The following is a 20,480-nucleotide window of genomic DNA, read 5'->3' as shown; positions in this document are numbered from 1 at the left end:
CCCAGTCTATGATGTTAGTGTATGGGTGGTTCTTCTTCTCTAATGTACAATAACTGCAGCAGTGGAGATGTGTCGATGATATCATAGATGGGGGTGGACCTTGGCAGAGAAGAGTTTATGACATCATAAGTGTAAGCAGAAGTTCTGTCATCTAACTGCCCTTTGCCAAGAGCTGGTCCCTGATAGCAGGTGATGCTATGATTTTTAATGCTGTGTACAACAACCATTGCTAAAATGGAATACTTCCCTGCCAACGAGAAGCTCAGAAGTAGTGTCCAGCAGAGGAGGATGCTAGGGGGCAGCCAGAGAACTGCCAATACAAAAACAGTAATGTCCAAAACTACAGTTCTCACTGGTATAAAGTCCCCAATTCAAGAGAAAATAGATGCAGTACAGCAAAAGATAAAACTGCTTGAATATGATCAGAAAGCCTACCAGGAAATAACTAGCTCCTCCATGAAGGAAACTCAGGAAACCATAAAGCTCCTTGAGAAGGGGAACAAGAAACTGAACCGGCAATTAACTCAGGAGAAGCAGAAAGAAGCTAAGACTGGACCACATATGATCAAGCTTAAGGAGGGCAAGCTTCATGATAGCATCAATCACCACAACGCCCTAAGCCACCAGGTAAGAGTCCACGAAAAATACCTGGAGGAGCTGGAATCACGTCTCAAGCACAACGCTACTGTAAAACAGAATAAAATCCCCCAAGAAGAACAGACGCAGCGACTGCTAGAAAATAAACTGAAGGAAGCGGAACAAAAATTACAGGATGTTGAATATATCAATAGGTCTTATAGTAAAATGACCACCCACTTGCAGGAGGAAATGCCGTCTTTCCAACCACAGATACAACAACTAGAGATGGAAATCCTGTTATACGGAAAGGAGATAAAAGATCTGAAAGTCATGAAGCAGAATGCAGTCAAGTCATGTAAGAAAGCCTGGGCCGAATATAAGCATCTGAAGAAGGAATATCGCAACAAGCGCAGTCACAGAGAACAGAGTCTGCGTGTTTTGGCTCATGAGGCCAAGGAGAGACGTCGTCATGGGACGGAAGAACATAAAGAGAAAGAGGTAAAGGGGGCGGACATTAAAACTGATGAAGACTCTCTGGGGGAAGCTATTATTGATGCCTACGAAGAAGCCCTGAAAAATATTATGGAGACCACAGGTGCAGTCCATACAGGAGAAGTGCTCGAGCGCTTCATTCTACAAGGGGAAAGACGCAAATACTTGGAGAGAGAGAAGCTCAACGCTGAAGCATCTCTGGTAAGTTTTTAAAAACGTTTGTATTATTTGTACCTGCAACTATACATTATACAATAACGTGGATGTTTGTTTTACCAATATAGAGTGCATTAAAAGAGAGACAGGAAAAAATAAATAATATTTCCCATGAAGTCAAGTACACACAACAGGCAACGTTCGAGGCCCAGCTGTCCAATGATCAAAGGCTTATAGAGGATCTCCGAACTCAACTGCAGCAAGAAATGAAAAAACTAGACATATTAAAGAGGGAGGTTGAGAACAAGATAAAATTTCTAGATAAAGCAACGTCTGAAGTAGTGGGCCTGGCACTAAGACTCAAAGTTTCAAAGGTGACCGGAACTAATTTTTCAGAAATCTCTCTAGATCTCCAAGCCGGGGAACTTTTAACAACTATTGGCCAAAAACTACAGAACCTCCAGAAGCAGATAGAAGGATACGGCTTCGAGGAAATCTCCAGGAAAATGGATAATCCGACCATTCAAGATTTTATTGAGCGCAATCTCCCAGCAAGTAATATGCGTATCACACTGAAGTCTGATGAAGCTGACGACAAAACGTCTGATGATGAAGATGATGAGGAGGACAGTGACTTGCTAACAAGAGAAGATGTAAAAAGGATCTCTGAAGATATCATCAGGGCCAACAGAAGAGCCAATATCTGGTGTGAGAAATGGGTGATGAAGTGAGAAATTTCCTGTCAAGAACCATAAAATCATATTTAGACGTTCTGCATTCTATGAGTTCTTAAAAAATTCCATTAAAGGGGTTTTCCAACAAATTCAAGTGAGACCCTATCCACAGAATAGGGCCTAAGTTGTTGATCGGTGGGGGTCTCAGTGATAAGACCCCCACAGATCATGAAAAGAGGGGTCCGATGGGGTCCCAGGTACCTCAGTCGGACCCCTTGTCGCCTCTGGAGATTAATGGGGGCAGATGGCTGTTCTGCTCCATTCATCTATATGGAGCTGACGGAGAGCGCTGAGCGTAACTAGGAAAAGGCTAGGCCCTATAGAAGATTTCTACATGCCCCCCCCCCTTGCCCTTAAAAAAAAATCTATACATATTTGTATATACAAATGTTAATACAATCACACACACATTTATAGAGTCCTAGATACACACATTTATAAAATTATATATACAACATAAATATCTACACTTTTACACACACATTTATACACATACATATATGTATACACATCAGGGAAGTAGATGGCAGGTAGTAGATGATTCGTAGTCCTGCCATTCTGCTCTCCCCTCCCCTGACATATCTCATCTGAGCTCCCAGCTCGTCTGTGTGTTGTGGAAGGTGTACACCATTATAGACATTTTTTGTTGTACAACATGCTGCATAATTTGTATATACTTCTTCAGTGTGGCAGGTCGAGTGGCCGGGCTCCCTGACACTGTGGGCCCCATAGTAGCTGCTATGGCTGCTACCCATGTATTTACGCCCCTGGCCCTGGTGGGTCCCACCCTCCTTAATGTCCTACCAACATACACTGCGTTCCAGTTACAGAAGCTGATGTCTGTCAGAGTCATCGGGGTGACAGATCATTTCCAATATTGCAGTACCGTATTTTCTGGGCCATTAGGCGCACCGGAATATAAGGCGCAACAGTCCGATGCGCCTTATATATGTAATAATTCCATATATAAGGCGCATCGGACTATAAGGCGCAGGGTCGGGGGCGTGGCGGAGGTCCGGGGGCGGAGCGGAGACCCGACGGGACGCGGAACGCGGGGAAGGTGAGCGGGGAAGGTGAGGAGGAGGTGGAGAATGGAATACTTACATAGGTCCCCGCTACCGGAGACAGCAGATCTCCAGCGGGAACTGCAGACCACGCGGCAGAAGTTGTTCGTGCCGCGTGGTCTGCAGTTCCCGCTGGAGATCTGCTGTCTCCGGTAGCGGGTACCTATGTAAGTAGGGTCCGCTGCCCTCATATAGGGCGCACCGGACTATAAGGCGCACTTTGGATTTCCAAGGAAATCCAAGGCTTTTAAGTGCACCTTATAGTCCGGAAAATATGGTATATGGAGAAGCAATCAGACCCCCTAGGGTTAAAGTACCTCAGGGGGTCTATAAATACTAAAAATATTTTTAAAAAACTAAATATAAAATCACAAATCTGAAAGTTAGGTATAGTGGAGTCCCGATCTATCAAAATATAAAAGCTGTTATCCCAGTAACAGAAACTAGCACCCAAATGATCATCATTTTTTTGCCATTTTGCAACATTTAAAACATTCAATTAAAAGTGAACAATACAGTCCCTAAAATGGTAGCAATAAAAACTTCAGATCGTTCAGCAAAAAAATTACACCTTAAACTCTGTACACCAAAATATTAAAAAGTTATTAGAGTCAGTACAGTATATGGCAAATTGAGGAATTTTTTTTGTAGAAAAGATTTACATTTTTGAAAAATGTATTAAAACATAATCAAACCTATACAAACTGAGTTCCTGAAAAAGAATAAAGTTGAAGTGTCATTAGGAGCAAACAGTGAAAGCCGTAAAAACAGAGCCCACAAGAAATTGGCGCACATGTGGTTTTTCTAAAGTTTCACCGCATTTGGATTTTTTGCCAGATTCACAGTACACGACATGGAATGTAAAATACCGCCACATGGAGGTGATTTTTAATAAGTTTTTGCATGTAAAACCGTGCATTTCTAATGTAAATATGGTAACAACATCAAAACTGCAGGCACAACATTTCAGTACAGGTTTGATATAGCATTAACTGCACGTTGTTACCCCGCATGCACATTTCCATAGCCACAGGTCACACTCAGACCTACAGGCAGTTTTACTAATACAACTTGAGATCTGTGTCACTGATGCTGATGAGAGAATTACGTCGCGTAAGAATGATTTGACATTTTGTATCCCATTTCTTTTTTATTGGGTGATCTCTGGGGGTGTGGGTGATTGTATTGTTTTTGCCGTTTTAAAAAACATAAAACATCATTAAAAAAATGTTTTAACCTAAAACAAATGATCACAAGTGCTGTTCTGTCACATGACCTCCCATCAGCATCAGTGACCAGGACAACACGAGATGCAGGACTCTGAAAGAGACAAGTGATGGTCGGAAACATTGAAACATGCTTCCCATCCTGGACCACTTCATTATGAGTTACCAAAGGAAATCTATATCCAATAAAATCCATCATGATAATCCAGGGACACTTACTCATGGGTCCAGGCACCATGACTGTGGTAATCTTCTTAATATTAATGGCCTCCTGTCTTCTAAAAGCAACTTTTAAAATTAGCCTGAGAACCTGCAGCATAAAGGGGCTCTGGTAACAGCCCTTTAGACTCATTAGCATAATTTTGAAAGTTTATTTTAGCAGGAAGAAGGTTTGTAGAAAAGGGTTAAATAGTGGCCCATTTACTGTTGAAACTTCCCTTCTAACCCCTCCCCGCACCCTGACATGATTCTACGTCATAGGATGAAGGTAGTTCTCGCAACTAGACATAGAATTACGTCATTGCGATCGCTGGGGATTGTTCATGTCCCACCCTTGGACAAAATAAAACTGTGAAAAAAGTTTAAAAAAAAGTGCAATTAAAGTCCCCTGAAGACGAATCCCATGCAATAATCAAATAAAACAGAAAAAAAGTGAAAATCACCCCAAAAAAACACAACATATTGGGTATCAGAACATCCGTAACAACACGTACAATACAATAATATTGTCACTGAAAGCAGACATTTGGGAAATGTTAGTTATTAACCCCTACGGGACTCAGCCTCTTTGGCCTTAAGGACGCGGCCCCATTCTTCAAATCTGACCTGTGTCACTATAAGTGGTTGTAGCTTTGGAACGCTATGAGATATCCAGGGGATTTTGAGATTGTTTTCTCGTGACACATTGTACTTCAAATTAGTTTAAAAATTTGGATGATATCTTTTGCGTTTAGTTATGAAACAAAACAAAATTTGGCAAAAATTTGGCAAAATTCTTTATTTTCAACGTTCTAAATTCTCTACTTTTGATGCAGATAGTCATAGCTCCCAAATAAATTCATAACTTACATTTCCCAAATGTCTGCTTTATGTTGGCATGGTTTTTTAAGATTCCACATATTTTACTAGAATGTTATGAGGCTCAGAATTTGGGTGCCATTTTTCACATTTTTTGTAAAATCACCAAAACTCGTATTTAGATGGACCTGCTCAACTTCTAATTGACACTGAGAGGCCTAAATAATAGTGAGACTCGTAAAATACCCCATTGTGGAAACTACACACCTCAGTGGTGTATGAAAAACCACTTTTAAGAAGTTTGTTAACCCTTTACGTGTTTTATAGGGGTTAAAACAAAATGGAGGTGCAGTCTGCAAATTGTAATATTTTTTCACAATACACCCATTTTGGGTGGAAAATTAAACATTTACAATGGATTAAATGAATAAAGGCTCCACAAAGTTTGTTACCCAATCTCTCCCGAGTACACGGATACCCTATATGTGGTGGTAACCTGCTGTATGGGCGCACGGCCGGGCATAGAAGGGAAGGAGGCGCCATCCAGATCAGATTTGCTGTCACATGGTACAGGCTATAATTTTTTACTTTTTTTTTAATGTGGACCTATAGGGGCTTATTTCTTTTGCCACATGAGATGCACTTTTCTGGTACGTAATTTGGGGGAATCTATAGGCTAATTGGTGAGATTTTATTAATTCTTTGTTGGTGGAGGAAATGAAAATCATCACTTTTCAGGAAGATTTTTATGGGGTTTTTTTTTTTGGCCGTTAACCATACCATGAAAATAGTATATTATTTTTATTCTATGGGTCGCCACGATTACAAAAAGACCTCAATTATATAGCTTTTTTTATTTTTTCGCATTTTTACTGAATAAAAAGTAATTTGGCAAAAATGTTGTTAATTTTAGCATCACCGTCTTTCATATGCATAACTTTTTTATTTTTCGCCTCACAAATCTGTTTAATGGCTTATTTTTTGCGAGAAGGATTGTTCTTTTTAGTGGTCTTATTTTAGAGTGCATAACATTTTTTAAATCACTTTTTAGAGCATTTTTATAGGGTATTGATTGAAAATTATCTTTTTTCTGGAGCTTTTTGTTTTTTTTACGGGGTTCACTTTGCGGATCTAATAACGATTCTGTTTTTTTATGCAGATTGTTACGGACGCAGGGATACCAAATATGTGGGGGTTTTGTGTATTTTATTCAATTGTACTGAATAAAAACCAATTTGGAGAAAATCTTGTTCATTTTAGCATCACCATCTTTTCATATGCATAACTTTTTTATTTTTCAGCTGACAAATCTGGTTAAGGGCTTATTTTTTGCGAGAAGAGTTGTTCTTTTTAGTGGGCTTATTTTGGAGTGCATAACATTTTTTAAATTACTTTTTAGAGCATTTTTTTATAGGGTATTAGGGTTTTTTTTCTACCGCGTGTACCGTGCGGGTCCAGTAACGATTCTGTTTTATTATACAGATTGTAACGGACGCGGAAATACCAAATATGCGGGGGTTTTTTGTGTTTTTTATACTTTAAGTGTTTTTATAGGAAAGTGACATTTTAGGGGTTTATATTTTAATGCATTTATTTTTTATTTATTCTAATGTGTTAACTTTAGTGTTTTTGACTTTTTTTTACTTATACATACTTAAACTTGAACCAGTGATGCTCTGATCACTGGTTCAAGTTCAATACACTGCTCTACAATACTATTTTATTGTAGAGCAGTGTAAACTGTCTGAGCAAGCTTGCGCATGCTCAGACAGTTTACAGTCAGACCCGGAAGGGGTCTGACTGCCAGGGAGACCGGGCAGCTCCGGGGCACATGCCAGTCCTCGGAGCTGCCCAGAAGAGGATCGGATCCCCCGGTAAGAGGCACAGGGGATCCGATCCACAGCGCAAACACCATTACACGCCGCGGTCACGCCCCGGGGACGTACTATAACGTCCTGGTGCGCCTAGGAGTTAAGGTACTTGGAAGCCTGAAGAGCAGACCATTTTGGACTTTAGAAATTAATAGTTTTTAGAAATTTTAGAAAGGGCAAATTTGAAAAATCAGGCCTGGTCTTAAAGCCCTTAGATCTGAAGGGGTTAAAATCAAGGCAGAAAACACATGAAATAACCCTGTGATATGACATACCATCACTATCAAACTCGTCAGAGTAATCCGAGTATCCTGTTTCCTCCACTGCTTGCTGTCGGGACACTCGAGCGCTTACTGCTTTCTTCAACTCATCCTACAACACAAAAGGTTACATTTTGTAACTTGAGAAACCTTGTAGTCTTAGGGTACATTCAGACAGCCAGGCGGCGGTATTTTTCCCCCTATGTGCCTCCATGCGGCGCTTTTCTCTATGGAGGGGGGTGGGGTCACCTCCTCTCCAGCGCATGCGGCTGTGTAAATGTACCCTTACATTGTATATTACCTGGATCTACATAAGGGATCATCATAAGCAAAGACATAAAGAAAATTCCACTCAGGTGTTCTTTTAACCCCTTCCAGACTGTCCTTGACTAAATGCGTCCAAATTGCACAAACCCTGTTCAGATTGCACATGTATAGACGTCATGAATGCAAAACACTTCAAACAGCTCTATTTTTAAATAGCTAGTTCTGGTGTCATAATAAAGGGGTCCTATCCCCAGCGATGCCCCCCGACAAACCACACACAATACCCTTTAGATGTCTTTATACATGTTTCACTGATGTCTCTCTCCATGGGATTACAGACACCATTCCAAAAAAAGGCTTTTATTGATGTCCACTATTACATTGCTGACTTTGCCCCCCTCAGGAATGAGAGAGACATGTGACTCGCTGAAGATGGGTGAATGAGGAGGTGATTACTCTTTACACATCCAGCTTCTCTCAACCACGTCCTTCTTCAGGGACTTATTTATGATGTAGCAGATCAGAGTCACACACAGCCACTGTCCTGCCCCTCCTGCCGCACTAAATATATAAAGAGGCTGCAGTCCGTGTTTGTAGATAATTCTATGGTAGGTCCTGCCTGGTGTAGAATTGCTCTATAACCTGAGCCAGAACTGGAACAGGCTACAGCTAGCACTGAAGTATGGGGCAGGAATACCCCATGTCAGCTGACTCTTACACCCACTTGCCAATCAGCTGGTGTAATGGGGGAAATAATCACAATTTCTGGGCATGCACAAAGACTTGCAATTACTTCAGGGAGGTAAATCTCCCCCATTGACTGTAACAGTGACTGAGTGAGTCAGTAAATGCCTGTAACAGTCCGTGTGTCATTACATCTATATTAAACTGAAAGTGCAAGGAAATGGGGTTCAGAAGCACTTTTTGGTCCCCAATATCCCTTTAAGCTAGCATTTAAGAAAATGAAAGTGATACCTGAAAGGAAGTTCTTTTTGTTGTCTTAGGGCTTTTTGTGTAGGCGAGAAAGGTGGTGAGGTTTTCCTCTTCGTCATCCATAGTAGACAGCAGACAAAGGTCCTTACTGGGGAGTGCTCTGTGTGTGTTTACCTGCAAACAAGACATATATCATTATTCATGTGAAGGTGTATTGTTCCAGACCAAGGAGCCAGAAATATACATAAAGTATCAATGTATTGACAGAAAACCTGTAACAGCACTCCAATAGTAGATGCACCAGAAGGATTCCTACCCCTGATAGACCATTAAAAAAATCCAGGCACGCTTTAAATTCATTTAAAGCGTGTCTGGATTAGAGATGAGCGAACATACTCGTCCGAGCTTGATGCTCGTTCGAGCATTAGCGTACTCGAAACTGCTCGTTGCTCGGACGAATACTTCGCCCGCTCGAGAAAATGTCAGCTCCCGCCGTTTTGCTTTTTGGCGGCCAGAAACAGAGCCAATCACAAGCCAGGAGACTCTGCACTCCACCCAGCATGACGTGGTACCCTTACACGTCGATAGCAGTGGTTGGCTGGCCAGATCAGGTGACCCTGGGATAGACTAGCCGCTGCCCGCGCTGCTCGGATCATTCTGTGTCTGGATGCCGCTAGGGAGAGAGCTGCTGCTGGTCAGGGAAAGCGTTAGGGTGTTCTATTAGAATAGTGTTAGGCAGGAGTGATTCAACAAGAACCCAACAGCCCTTCTTAGGGCTACAATAACGTTATACTTTTTTTTTTTTGTTTGCTTGTGGCTGGGCTTGCTGGCACTAGTAGTGCAGCTAGTACCATATTGTGAGGAATTTGCAGGGGGACTTGCTACCGTTGTGTTTAGCTCTTAGTGACACACATATCCACCTCAAACACCGAAGTGGGAAAATTTATTAGGGGTTTGATTTCAATTAGGCACAGTCTGGCAGTTTCTTTTTATTTTACGTTTATTTTTTCATAACTCAGCCCGTTCACCTCCGGCCGTGCACACCACTGCTCCTTCCCCTGTTTCAGCTGATAGTCAGCCCCCTGCCCAGGACCCTGGCACAAAAACCCCATCGTCGCCTCCACGATCCTCCACAGCATCCACCAGCGTTCAGCTCTCCATACCCCAGACGCTGGAGCGGAAACGGAAATATAGTGCAACCCACCCGCACGCCCAAGCCCTTAATGTCCACATCTCCAGATTGCTCAGCCTGGAGATGCTGCCCTATAGGCTAGTAGAGACCGAGGCCTTTCGCAACCTCATGGCCGCCACTACTTTTCCCGATGTGCCGTCCCAGCCCTGCACCAGCACGTGTCAGACAACATCATCCGTGCCCTAACCAACGCCGTTTCTGACAAGGTCCACCTGACCACGGACACGTGGACGAGTGCTGCCGGGCAGGGCCACTATATATCGCTGACGGCACATTGGGTTAACTTGGTGGAGGCTGGGACCGAGTCTGACCCTGCGGCTGGTCATATACTGCCGACGCCGAGGATTGCGGGGCCTACCTCGGTCCAGGTCTTTCAGGCCTACTATGCCTCCTCCTCCTCCCACCCCTCCTCCACCTCCTCCTCCGAACTACCATCCGTGGGCATGCCGCCATCAGTCGGTAGCTCTAGGCACAGCAGCAGTGCCGTCGCTAAGCGACAGCAGGCGGTGCTCAAACTGCTGAGCCTAGGCGATAAAAGGCACACCGCCCAAGAGCTATTACAGGGCATCACGGCGCAGACTGATCTGTGGCTGGCACCGCTGAACCTGAAGCCAGGCATGGTTGTGTGTGACAACGGCCGTAACCTGGTGGTGGCTCTGCAACTCGGCAGACTGACACATGTGCCATGCCTGGCCCATGTGTTAAATCTGATAGTTCAGCGTTTCCTCAAGACATACCCCAATCTGTCTGATTTGCTCACGAAGGTGCGCCGCATCTGTGCGCATTTCAGGAAGTCCAGCACAGATGCTGCCACTCTCAGGGCAGCGCAGCGCCGCCTCCAACTGCCCGCTCACCGACTGTTGTGCGACGTGCCCACGAGGTGGAATTCAACATTAACCATGTTATCCAGAGTTTACCAGCAGCGCAGAGCGATTGTAGACTGCCAGATGTCAACTTCCACCAGAACTGGTAGTCAGGTCAGTCAGCTTCCTCAAGTCTACAATGAGGAGTGGACGTGGATGTCTGATATCTGTCAGGTGCTGAGTAACTTCGAGGAGTCAACACAGATGGTCAGTGGCGATGCCGCCATCATCAGCCTCACCATACCGCTGCTTGGCCTGTTGAAAAACTCTCTGATCAGCATGAAGTCGGAAGCTTTGCGCTCGTCACAAGAGACGGGGGAAGAAGATTCCCTTGTTGATAGCCAAAGCACCCTTAGGTCTGTTTCTCAGCGCATATCGGAGGAGGTGGAGGAGGATGAGGAGGAAGAGGAGGAGAATGTTGGCGAGACACAAGAGGGGACCATTGTTGAGTCCTTCACTGTTCAGCGTGTATGGGCAGAAGAAGAGGAGTTGGAGGAGTTGGAGGAGGAGGAAATGGACAGTCAGGCCAGTGAGGGGAGTGAATTCTTACGCGTTGGTACTCTGGCGCATATGGCAGATTTCATGCTAGGCTGCCTATCCCGTGACCCTCGCGTTCAAAGAATTTATTCCAGCACCGATTACTGGGTATTCACTCTCCTGGACCCACGGTACAAGCAAAATCTTTCCACTCTCATCCCTGGAGAGGAAAGGAGTGTGAGAATGCATGAATACCAGCAGGCCCTGGTGCACAAGCTGAAACACTATTTCCCTTATGACAGCGCTAGCGGCAGAGTGCGTAGTTCTGCGGGACAAGTAGCGAGGGAGAGTAGGCGAGCAGGCAGCTTGTCCAGCACTGGCAAGGGTACGCTTTACAAGGCTTTTGCCAGCTTTATGTCACCCCAGCAAGACACTGTCACCTGTCCCCAGTCTCGGCAGAGTAGGGCTGATCTTTACAGAAAGATGGTGAGGGAGTACGTAGCTGACCATACCATCCTCCTAAATGATCACACAGCTCCCTACAACTACTGGGTTTCAAAGCTGGACATGTGGCACGAACTGGCGCTGTACGCCTTGGAGGTTCTTGCCTGCCCTGCCGCTAGCGTCTTGTCCGAGCGGGTTTTCAGTGCAGCTGGTGGCATCATCACCGATAAGCGTACACGCCTGTCGACTGACAGCGCTGACAGGCTGACGCTTATTAAGATGAATAAAGCCTGGATTTCTCATAATTTCCAATCTCCACCAGGTGAAGGAAGCTCAACCTGAATAATTTATCCACTCCTCCTCCTCCTCATTTTCCTCCTTCTCCTCCTCTTTGTACACTAAAGCAGAGGAAACTGGCTATTTTTTGACAGGGCCCACTGGCTCTAGCTATAGTACTTTATGCATTTAATTTTTCTGGAGGGCCACCTACCCGGTCCTCTGTTTTAACCCCTAGGCGCACCAGGACGTTATAGTACGTCCCCGGGGCTAGATGCTTAGCGCACGGGGACGTTCTATAACGTCCTGCTTCTGGCACCGGCTCACGAACGGAGCCGGTACCAGAAGCAGCGGCTGTCAGCTGTCTAGTACAGCTGACAGCCTGCGCTAACACCCGCGATCGGAGCCGGCTCCGATCGCGGGTGTTAACCCATTACACGCCGCGGTCAAACATGACCGCGGCGTGTAAGGGTGTTTGCGCTGTGGATCGGATCCCCCGTGCCGCTTACTGGGGGATCCGATCCACTTCTGGGCAGCTCCGAGGACTGGCATGTGCCCCGGAGCTGCCCGGTCTCCATGGCAGCCAGACCCCTTCCGGGTCTGGCTGTAAACTGTCTGAGCATGCGCAAGCTTGCTCAGACAGTTTACACTGCTCTACAATAAAATAGTATTGTAGAGCAGTGTATTGAACTTAAACCAGTGATCAGAGCATCACTGGTTTAAGTTCAAGTATGTATAAGTAAAAATATGCAAAAACACTTAACACTACACATTATAATAAATAAAAAATAAATACATAAAAATATAAGCCCCTAAAATGTCACTTTCCCATAAAAACACTTAATAAAGTATAAAAAACACAAAAACACAAAAAACCCCGCATATTTGGTATTGCCGCGTCCGTAACAATCTGTATAATAAAACAGAATCGTTACTGGACCCGCACGGTACACGCCGTAGAAAAAAAACCGCAAAAACGTTCCGAAAAAAGATAATTTTCAATTAATACCCTATAAAAATGCTCTAAAAAGGGATTTAAAAAATGTTATGCACTCTAAAATAAGACCACTAAAAAGAACAATCCTTCTCGCAAAAAATAAGCCCTTAATCAGATTTGTGAGGCAAAAAATAAAAAAGTTATGCATATGAAAGACGGTAATGTTAAAATTAACAACATTTTTGCCAAATTACTTTTTATGCAGTAAAAATGGGAAAAAAATAAAAAATCTATATAAATGAGGTCTTTTTGTAATCGTGGCGACCCATAGAATAAAAATAATATACTATTTTTATGGTATGGTAAACGGGCAAAAAAAAAAAAACCATAAAAATCTTCCTGAAAAGTGATGATTTTCATTTCCTCCACCAACAAAGAGTTAATAAAATCTCACCAATTAGCCTATAGATTCCCCCAAATTACGTACCAGAAAAGTGCATCTCATGTGGCAAAAGAAATAAGCCCCTATAGGTCCACATTAAAAAAAAGAAAAAAATTATAGCCTGTACAATGTGACATAGAAAATCTGCTCTGGATGGCGCCTCCTTCCCTTCTATGCCCGGCCGTGCGCCCATACAGCAGGTTACCACCACATATAGAGTATCCGTGTACTCGGGAGAAATTGGGTAACAAACTTTGTGGAGCCTTTATTCATTTAATCCATTGTAAATGTTTAATTTTCCACCCAAAATGGGTGTATTGTGAAAAAATATTACAATTTGCAGACTGCACCTCCATTTTGTTTTAACCCCTATAAAACACGTAAAGCGTTAACAAACTTCTTAAAAGTGGTTTTTCATACGTTGAGGTGTGTAGTTTCCACAATGGGGTAATTTACGAGTCTCACTATTATTTAGGCCTCTCAGTGTCAATTAGAAGTTGAGCAGGTCCATCTAAATGCGGGTTTTGGTGATTTTACAAAAAATGTGAAAAATGGCACCTAAATTCTGAGCCTCATAACATTCTAGTAAAATATGTGGAATCTTAAAAAACCATCCAACATAAAGCAGACATTTGGGAAATGTAAGTTATGAATTTATTTGGGTGCTATGACTATCTGCATCAAAAGTAGAGAATTTAGAACGTTGAAAATAAAGAATTTTTCCAAATTTTTTCCAAATTTTGTTTTTTTTCATAACTAAACACAAAAGATATCATCCAAATTTTTAAACTAATTTGAAGTACAATGTGTCACGAGAAAACAATCTAAAAATCCCCTGGATATCTCATAGCGTTCCAAAGCTATAACCACTTATAGTGACACAGGTCAGATTTGAAGAATGGGGCCGCGTCCTTAAGGCCAAAATAGGCTGTGTCCCCTAGGGGTTAAACAATTTTTGGGAGTGCCACATACAGGCACTCAATCTATTCAATTTTTCTGGAGGGCCACCTACCTGCTCCTCTGGTTTGAAAACTTTTTTGGACTGCCACATACAGGCACTATCCAAATTAAATTGTCTCCATAGCAGCCTCCACACGTTGTCTCCATTGCTACCTCCAAAAGTCGTCCATATAGCTGCCTCCATACATCGTCCCCTTATCAAACGAGGTGTGTCAGGCAGAAATTTGGGTTGTTTTCATGGATTCCACATCAATGTTGTTAACTTTGTCGCCACCCTGCTGTGTTATCCACAAAATACACTGGCAAACTTTTACCATTTACGGATATTATTTCAGCGCTTCTTGCGCATCTGTTACATTCCCCTCACCCGCCATATCCTAAACTTATAAGAACGCTACTACACTTGATCTTATACAAAAGGTTCTTAGAAGTGCTGTTTGGGGAGTAGCCTAGAGACAGGGGCTTGGATTGGCGAAAGCTCGCCTGGCAGCGGAGCGCCAGCTCCATGCGCATCATGCGCTTCTTGCGCATCTGTTTACATTCCCCTCACCTGCCATATCCCAAACTTATAAGAACGCTACTACACTTAACTTGGTGCAGGCTGGGACCGAGTCTGACCCTGGGGCTGGTCATATACTGCCGACGCAGAGGATTGCGGGGCCTAACTCGGTCCAGGTCTCAAAGGCCTAGTATACCTCCTCCTCCTCCCACCCCTCCTCCACCTCCTCCTCCTCCGAATTACCATCCGTGGCCATGGCGCCATCAGTTGGTAGCTCTAGGCACAGCAGCAGTGCCGTCGCTAAGCGACAGCAGGCGGTGCTCAAACTGCTGAGCCTAGGCGATAAAAGGCACACCGCCCAAGAGCTATTACAGGGCATTCCACATCAAACTTGTTAACTTTGTCGCCACCCTGCTGTGTAATCCACAAAATATACTGGCAAACTTTTATCATTTACCGATATTATTTGAGCGCTTCTTGCTCACCTCCTTTGGTTCCTCTCTGCCACCCATTGGTTTGAAGCCTGAGTCCATTTAGGGTATGTCGCCATGCCACTCTCTAGCCTGCCGCTGCTGCCGCTGCCTCTGCATGCCGTCCCCTATAGTGTCAGGGTCACTTATTGGATGTTTTAGATGCTATCTTGCTTCATTCTGTCACTCTGTCATGGCCATGCTGTTGCCCATAATTTTGGCATAATGGTGCGATTACGCAGCCTCAGAGGCATCCATGCATGCTGCCCCTGCTGTTTCCTGTCCATTTCCGTGGTGTTTCCATCCTTTTCTGAGGTTTCCAGGTGTTTGGCCAAGCTTCCCTGTGCAGAGCCTTGGTCCCCTTGAAAAATGCTCGAGTCTCCCATTGACTTCAATGGGGCTCGTTATTCGAGACGAGCACTCGAGCATCGGGAAAAGTTCGTCTCGAATAACGAGTACCCGAGCATTTTAGTGCTCGCTCATCTCTAGTCTGGATTTCTTAATGGTTTATTAATGTAACTCCAGTTATTATGTGCTGCTTTCTATACTAAATACATATTTCTGTATGAAAGTTTTTGTCAATTTCACAACATTTGGAATAATTTCCACCTTTCCAGTACATTGCACAGAATACAAAATACCGTTACCCAGAAAATAAGCCCTCATACAGCTCCATCCAGGGAAAATTTCTAAAGTTATGCATTTTTGAAAGTGGGGAGCAGAAAACAAAAATGAAAAAATTCCATAGGCGGCAAGGGGTTAATTATTTCACTTTGACAGATTAAATAACCCAGCAAGTAATATTCCATCCTGCATTAAAAGAAGATAAAAGATATGGAAATCCAATGGAGCCTTTACAGATCACTATGGATTGTGAGGGCTCCAAGAAGTCATTGGCCCAGATTCACTAATGTTCAGAGTGCGGCACATTATTCAATAATTGCTCCTATACTGAGTGTGACAGTTTTTTCCTGGTGCGCCACACTTATATCAGACTTGCTGACATGAATGTGACGGCCGATGCACAGAACTGCCATAAACACTTCATAAATACATGTGCAATGTGTTCTTCACACATATATATTGTTCTTCACATGCTATTTTGGGCGCACCGTTCCGCGCGTATCTCCCGACAAGTAAGCAGATGTGCCGAACATCTGTAATCTATTCTGCACTGTGTTCTGCACTGTGTTTTTCTCTTAAACGATCCTGTGTTCACTGTGTTCACTGTTTTTATTCTATTCTTCACTGTTCTTCATTGTGTTTTTTTAATTAAATGATCGTTCACGAGCAGGGGAAATACTGTTATTCTGGTCACCTAGCAACCCTTACGTTTAAAACGCATTGCACTCGCATTGCACTTGCAATGATTGCGAGTGCAATGCGTTCTTGATGCATCTCCATAGACTTGAATGGGGCGTGAAAAACGAGCGTGACGCGCAAAAGTAGAGCATGCTGCGATTTTGACGCGCGTGAAAACGAACGCAAGCACGCGCGTGAAAACCAACGCTAATGAAGAAAGACCCATTGAATACAATGGGACAGAGTGCAATGCAAGTTCTGCGCGTCAAATGCACGCGCAGAACTCGCGCGTGAAAAACGCCAGTGTGGAAGGGGCTTAAGGCTAAAGTACAGTAAATTACCAATATCCAGAGGTCTATTTGTAACTAGGGGTCGTATGTAAGTCAGGTGTTCTCAAGTAGGGGACCGTCTGTATATATGGTAAAGATATTGGGAGACATGTATCTTTATTTCTACTACCGGTAGTTAAATTGTCGCATCTTTGCGACTTTTCACAGCAACATTTGCTGTCATTTTTCAAGTACACCTTGGTCTGCACCTTGTGCCTTATGTATCTTTATTTTCCAGATGTTCCCTGCAACTTTTCACTTATGTATCCCTTTTTTGCTAATTTTTGTAAAAAAAAAAATGTTCATGGACCCTGTTTTAACGTGTAAATTGGAATTATTTCACAAGCTTTACATGTTTAAAATTTGGCATTTACATTTTTTTTTATTTATTGGTTACTTCTAAGGGTGAGGTCACATGTGGCATTTTGGCTACATTTGCTTTGATGTGCATAATTAAATTACTGTTAACATTTGTGGTTATAATATGTAATGTAAACATGATGTAAACAGTAATGTAATTAGGCAAATCCCATCTCCTCAGCTGTTGTCATGTCTTCAAAATGCAATGAAAACGCAATGGGGGTCATTTACTAAGGACCCGATTCGCGTTTTCCCGACGTGTTACCCGAATATTTCCGATTTGCGCCGATTGTACATAAATTGCCCAGGGATTGTGGCGCACGCGATCGGATTGTGGCGCATCAGCGCCGGCATGCGCGCGACGGAAATCGGGGGGCGTGGCCGAACGAAAACCCGACGTATTCGGAAAAACCGCCGCATTTAAAAACCGAAAAAGTGTCGCTTGGGGAGCGCTTACCTTCACCTGGTCCGAGGTGGTGCATTCCGGCGCGATGAGATGACTTTCAGCGCAGCAGCGCCACCTGGTGGACGGCGGAAGAACTACATTCATAAATCCCGGCCGGACCCGAATCCAGAGCAATGTGTGATCGCAGCCTCATATGTCATCCTCTCCCTGGGGTGTGACTAGACTGCTTAAAAATGCAGGACACAGCCTCAAATCCAAAATTTACAGTAATGTCCACTCCTGCATATAACCCCCTCACATGGCTTGTGTCCTCTCCTGTATATAACCCCCTCACATGGCTTGTGTCCTCTCCTGTATATAACCCCCTCACGTGGCTTGTGTCCTCTCCTGTATATAACCCCCTCACGTGGCTTGTGTCCACTCCTGCATATAAACCCCTCACATGGCTTGTGTCCACTCCTGCATATAACCCCCTCACATGGCTTGTGTCCTCTCCTGTATATAACCCCCTCACGTGGCTTGTGTCCTCTCCTGTATATAACCCCCTCACGTGGCTTGTGTCCTCTCCTGTATATAAACCCCTCACATGGCTTGTGTCCACTCCTGCATATAACCCCCTCACATGGCTTGTGTCCTCTCCTGTATATAACCCCCTCACGTGGCTTGTGTCCTCTCCTGTGTATAACCCCCTCATGTGGCTTGTGTCCATGTGGATATGAGACATTTGCAACAAAAAGTCTCAAAAAGAAGCCAAAATGTGCGCCTGCCAAGATAGGAAAAACTGAACATGTATCACAAGTAAAAAAAACAGGATCATACATAAGGTGCAAAAACTAGCCGCCAAAAGTCTCTAAAAGAGACTCTCTCTGAGAGACAAAACTATTATACATGTGCCCCATAGAGCTGTTCACACTGTGATGTGATTATATGGTCACGCCCATTCTCTTTAATGTAACTGAGCCTCTACCTGCAGTGTGAACACAGCCCGAATATCCCCCATAGACATAGAGCGCTGTAAAAGTGTCCGGTGCTGTGTGTGATGACTGTATAACCCTTGAGCACAGGCGTCTATGCTGTAATTTCCCGGATGATGACGTCAGACATCGCTTTACCTATGAGTGACATGTACCCCCGGGCAGGCTCCCCCCCTGTAGGTGTGTGTGGTCAGCACCTGTCCCTCCGCCGCTCTATGTGGATGATCTCCTCCGGATTAATAAAACGGGACGGATCATCCGGTACCTGATCACGGCCGGTACCTGTCTCGGGTCCAGGCTGGAGAAGCCGTGTTGGTTACCAGGCAACGACGTAAGATAACGGAAGGAGCACGTGACCGTGCGTGTGGGCGGAGTCTATGCGCATCAGCATGAGGAGCTCTGTATATACGGGATGCGGCTGCAGTGCATTACACTGTAGTGTAGGAGAGTGCTGCATGGAGAAGCAGGGGTGCAGTCTAGTGATGAACATGGAGAAACTTCATGGCAGTGTTTTATGTTAGGTTTAGTTTCCACACGGTAGTTAAGTGTAAAAGCTGTAAATCCTGCCCTTGTTCCTATAATCAGTAATCCTTGTTATAGACGCCAGCAATGTCTGTAGGGGATTAGCTTTGCAGCAGTCATCTCATTTACGATAATAATAGAAATTAATAGGGGGATTTGTGTTTGTTGTGTGCAGGTTTTAAACACCTTTATTGGTGCATTGGGGTTTTTGTGCAATTTTTTTTATGCAACGTATTCATTTGCACCTAGGAGTTCACAGCCTACCCGTAAGGCCTCATGCACGTATATGACTGCTGTGAGCGAGCTACACAAGGGCAGCCAGCTCATATGCACAGTGTAGTGAGCACAATGGGGCACAGTTACTAATAATAGTGCAGTCTGTACTATGTTCAGGGTGCAGCAGGGGTCTCCCTGCACCACCCCAAAATAGTGCTGCGACTTTTTTTCGGTGCAGCTTTAGAAACGCTTTTCATGTTAAATTGGGAGCAAGGTCTGACTGAGCACCCGAACGCCCCTTTCAGTGAAGAAATTAGTGTGGCTTGAAGACTAGTACAGCCATGATACATATGTGGCGTGGACACTTCTTATAGGGGTTTCCAAGACTGGCCGGGAGGGGGCTGCTTTAAAAAAAGAAACCTTTACTTACCTCCTGGCGTCCAATCTCTCCGGTCCGTGCCCCAATAAACAAACAGGGGCACGGAAGCCGCGCTGCGCTCAACTTCCAGCCAGCTGAGGCCTTTCATTTCCCTATTTGTTTACATAGGGGCACGGACCTGAGAGATGGAAGCGCAGGGCACTGGGAGGTAAGTAAATGTTTGTGTTTTTTTATGAAGCCTCTTCCCCACCAACCAAGGTTTTCTTTTACGGTCTCGGACAACCCCTTTAAATACATGTGCAAGCACAACAGAAGTCCAACAGAAAACTGGCGCAAGGTAAATAGTAATAGTAAATGTGTGTGTTTGTGTCTGAGCCGGCCACACCAAAAGATAAAGAGTAAGGCCTATTCCTGCCCAGATATGTGCAACGCCGCTCACCTTCCTATGGAGATGGGAGTGCTGAGGAACGCTAACTCAAGCCATCCAAAACCCAGTCTGGTGTGAGGTCCGCTTTTGCACATGTGCCCTTAACCAGGTTTGTGCCATATTTGTATTTTGCCTGCTTCTAGGTGTTGGCACTTGATTTTTGACTATTGGTTTGTTTCTAAAAATGTGCATAAAATTGTGCATGAACGTAGCCTGTACATTAAAGGGGTATTCTCATCTCTGCATTCACATTCAGTTTCATTTCTTCAATTGGATGTTATTAAAAAAAAATATTTCTGTGTGAAGATAATTTCCCATAAACGTGGCCATGCAGTCCCTTAGAAACGAGATAGCTTCCTCGGTTACGACCACGTCAGATTTAGGCAGCAGTGGCCAGACATGCGCT

At 44.1% G+C, this 20,480-nt stretch overlaps 2 protein-coding genes across 4 annotated transcripts in view; one reads left to right on the top strand and one right to left on the bottom strand.

Annotated features, from left to right (window-relative positions):
• MAP9 (microtubule associated protein 9) overlaps positions 1–18,882 on the bottom strand; it is a 60,800-nt gene extending 41,918 nt beyond the window's left edge. The window contains exons 1-3 of one of the 3 annotated variants that reach the window (XM_072120865.1): positions 18,813–18,882; positions 8,642–8,773; positions 7,415–7,511 (exon numbers count right to left, since the gene is read on the bottom strand). In XM_072120865.1, the coding sequence (XP_071976966.1) occupies positions 7,415–7,511; positions 8,642–8,722 (178 nt within the window). In that variant the 5' untranslated portion in view covers positions 8,723–8,773; positions 18,813–18,882. Of the gene's footprint in view, positions 1–7,414; positions 7,512–8,641; positions 8,774–18,727 lie in introns of all 3 variants that reach the window. The other 2 variants (XM_072120856.1, XM_072120847.1) reach the window with 2 other exon arrangements.
• On the top strand, positions 146–2,000 carry LOC140105756 (outer dynein arm-docking complex subunit 3-like). The gene is made up of 2 exons (XM_072129859.1): positions 146–1,272; positions 1,356–2,000. Exons 1-2 carry the CDS (start codon positions 208–210, stop codon positions 1,956–1,958), a joined length of 1,668 nt encoding a protein of 555 aa, XP_071985960.1. The 5' UTR covers positions 146–207; the 3' UTR covers positions 1,959–2,000.
• Positions 18,883–20,480: the final 1,598 nt, after the last annotated feature.

The sequence above is a fragment of the Engystomops pustulosus genome, chromosome 1 (genome assembly GCF_040894005.1).
Source record: "Engystomops pustulosus chromosome 1, aEngPut4.maternal, whole genome shotgun sequence".
NCBI classification, from domain to species: Eukaryota; Metazoa; Chordata; class Amphibia; order Anura; family Leptodactylidae; genus Engystomops; species Engystomops pustulosus.
The sequence above is the reverse complement of the archived record's forward strand: the minus strand, read 5'-3'. Positions and strand labels throughout refer to the sequence as shown.

Excerpts from the sequence above, each read along its gene's own strand:
- LOC140105756 (XM_072129859.1), top strand. The coding sequence starts at position 208 with ATGCTGTGTACAACAACCATTGCTAAAATGGAATACTTCCCTGCCAAC. Across the intron at positions 1,273-1,355 it reads TCAACGCTGAAGCATCTCTG|AGTGCATTAAAAGAGAGACA; the intron begins GTAAGTTTTTAA and ends TTACCAATATAG.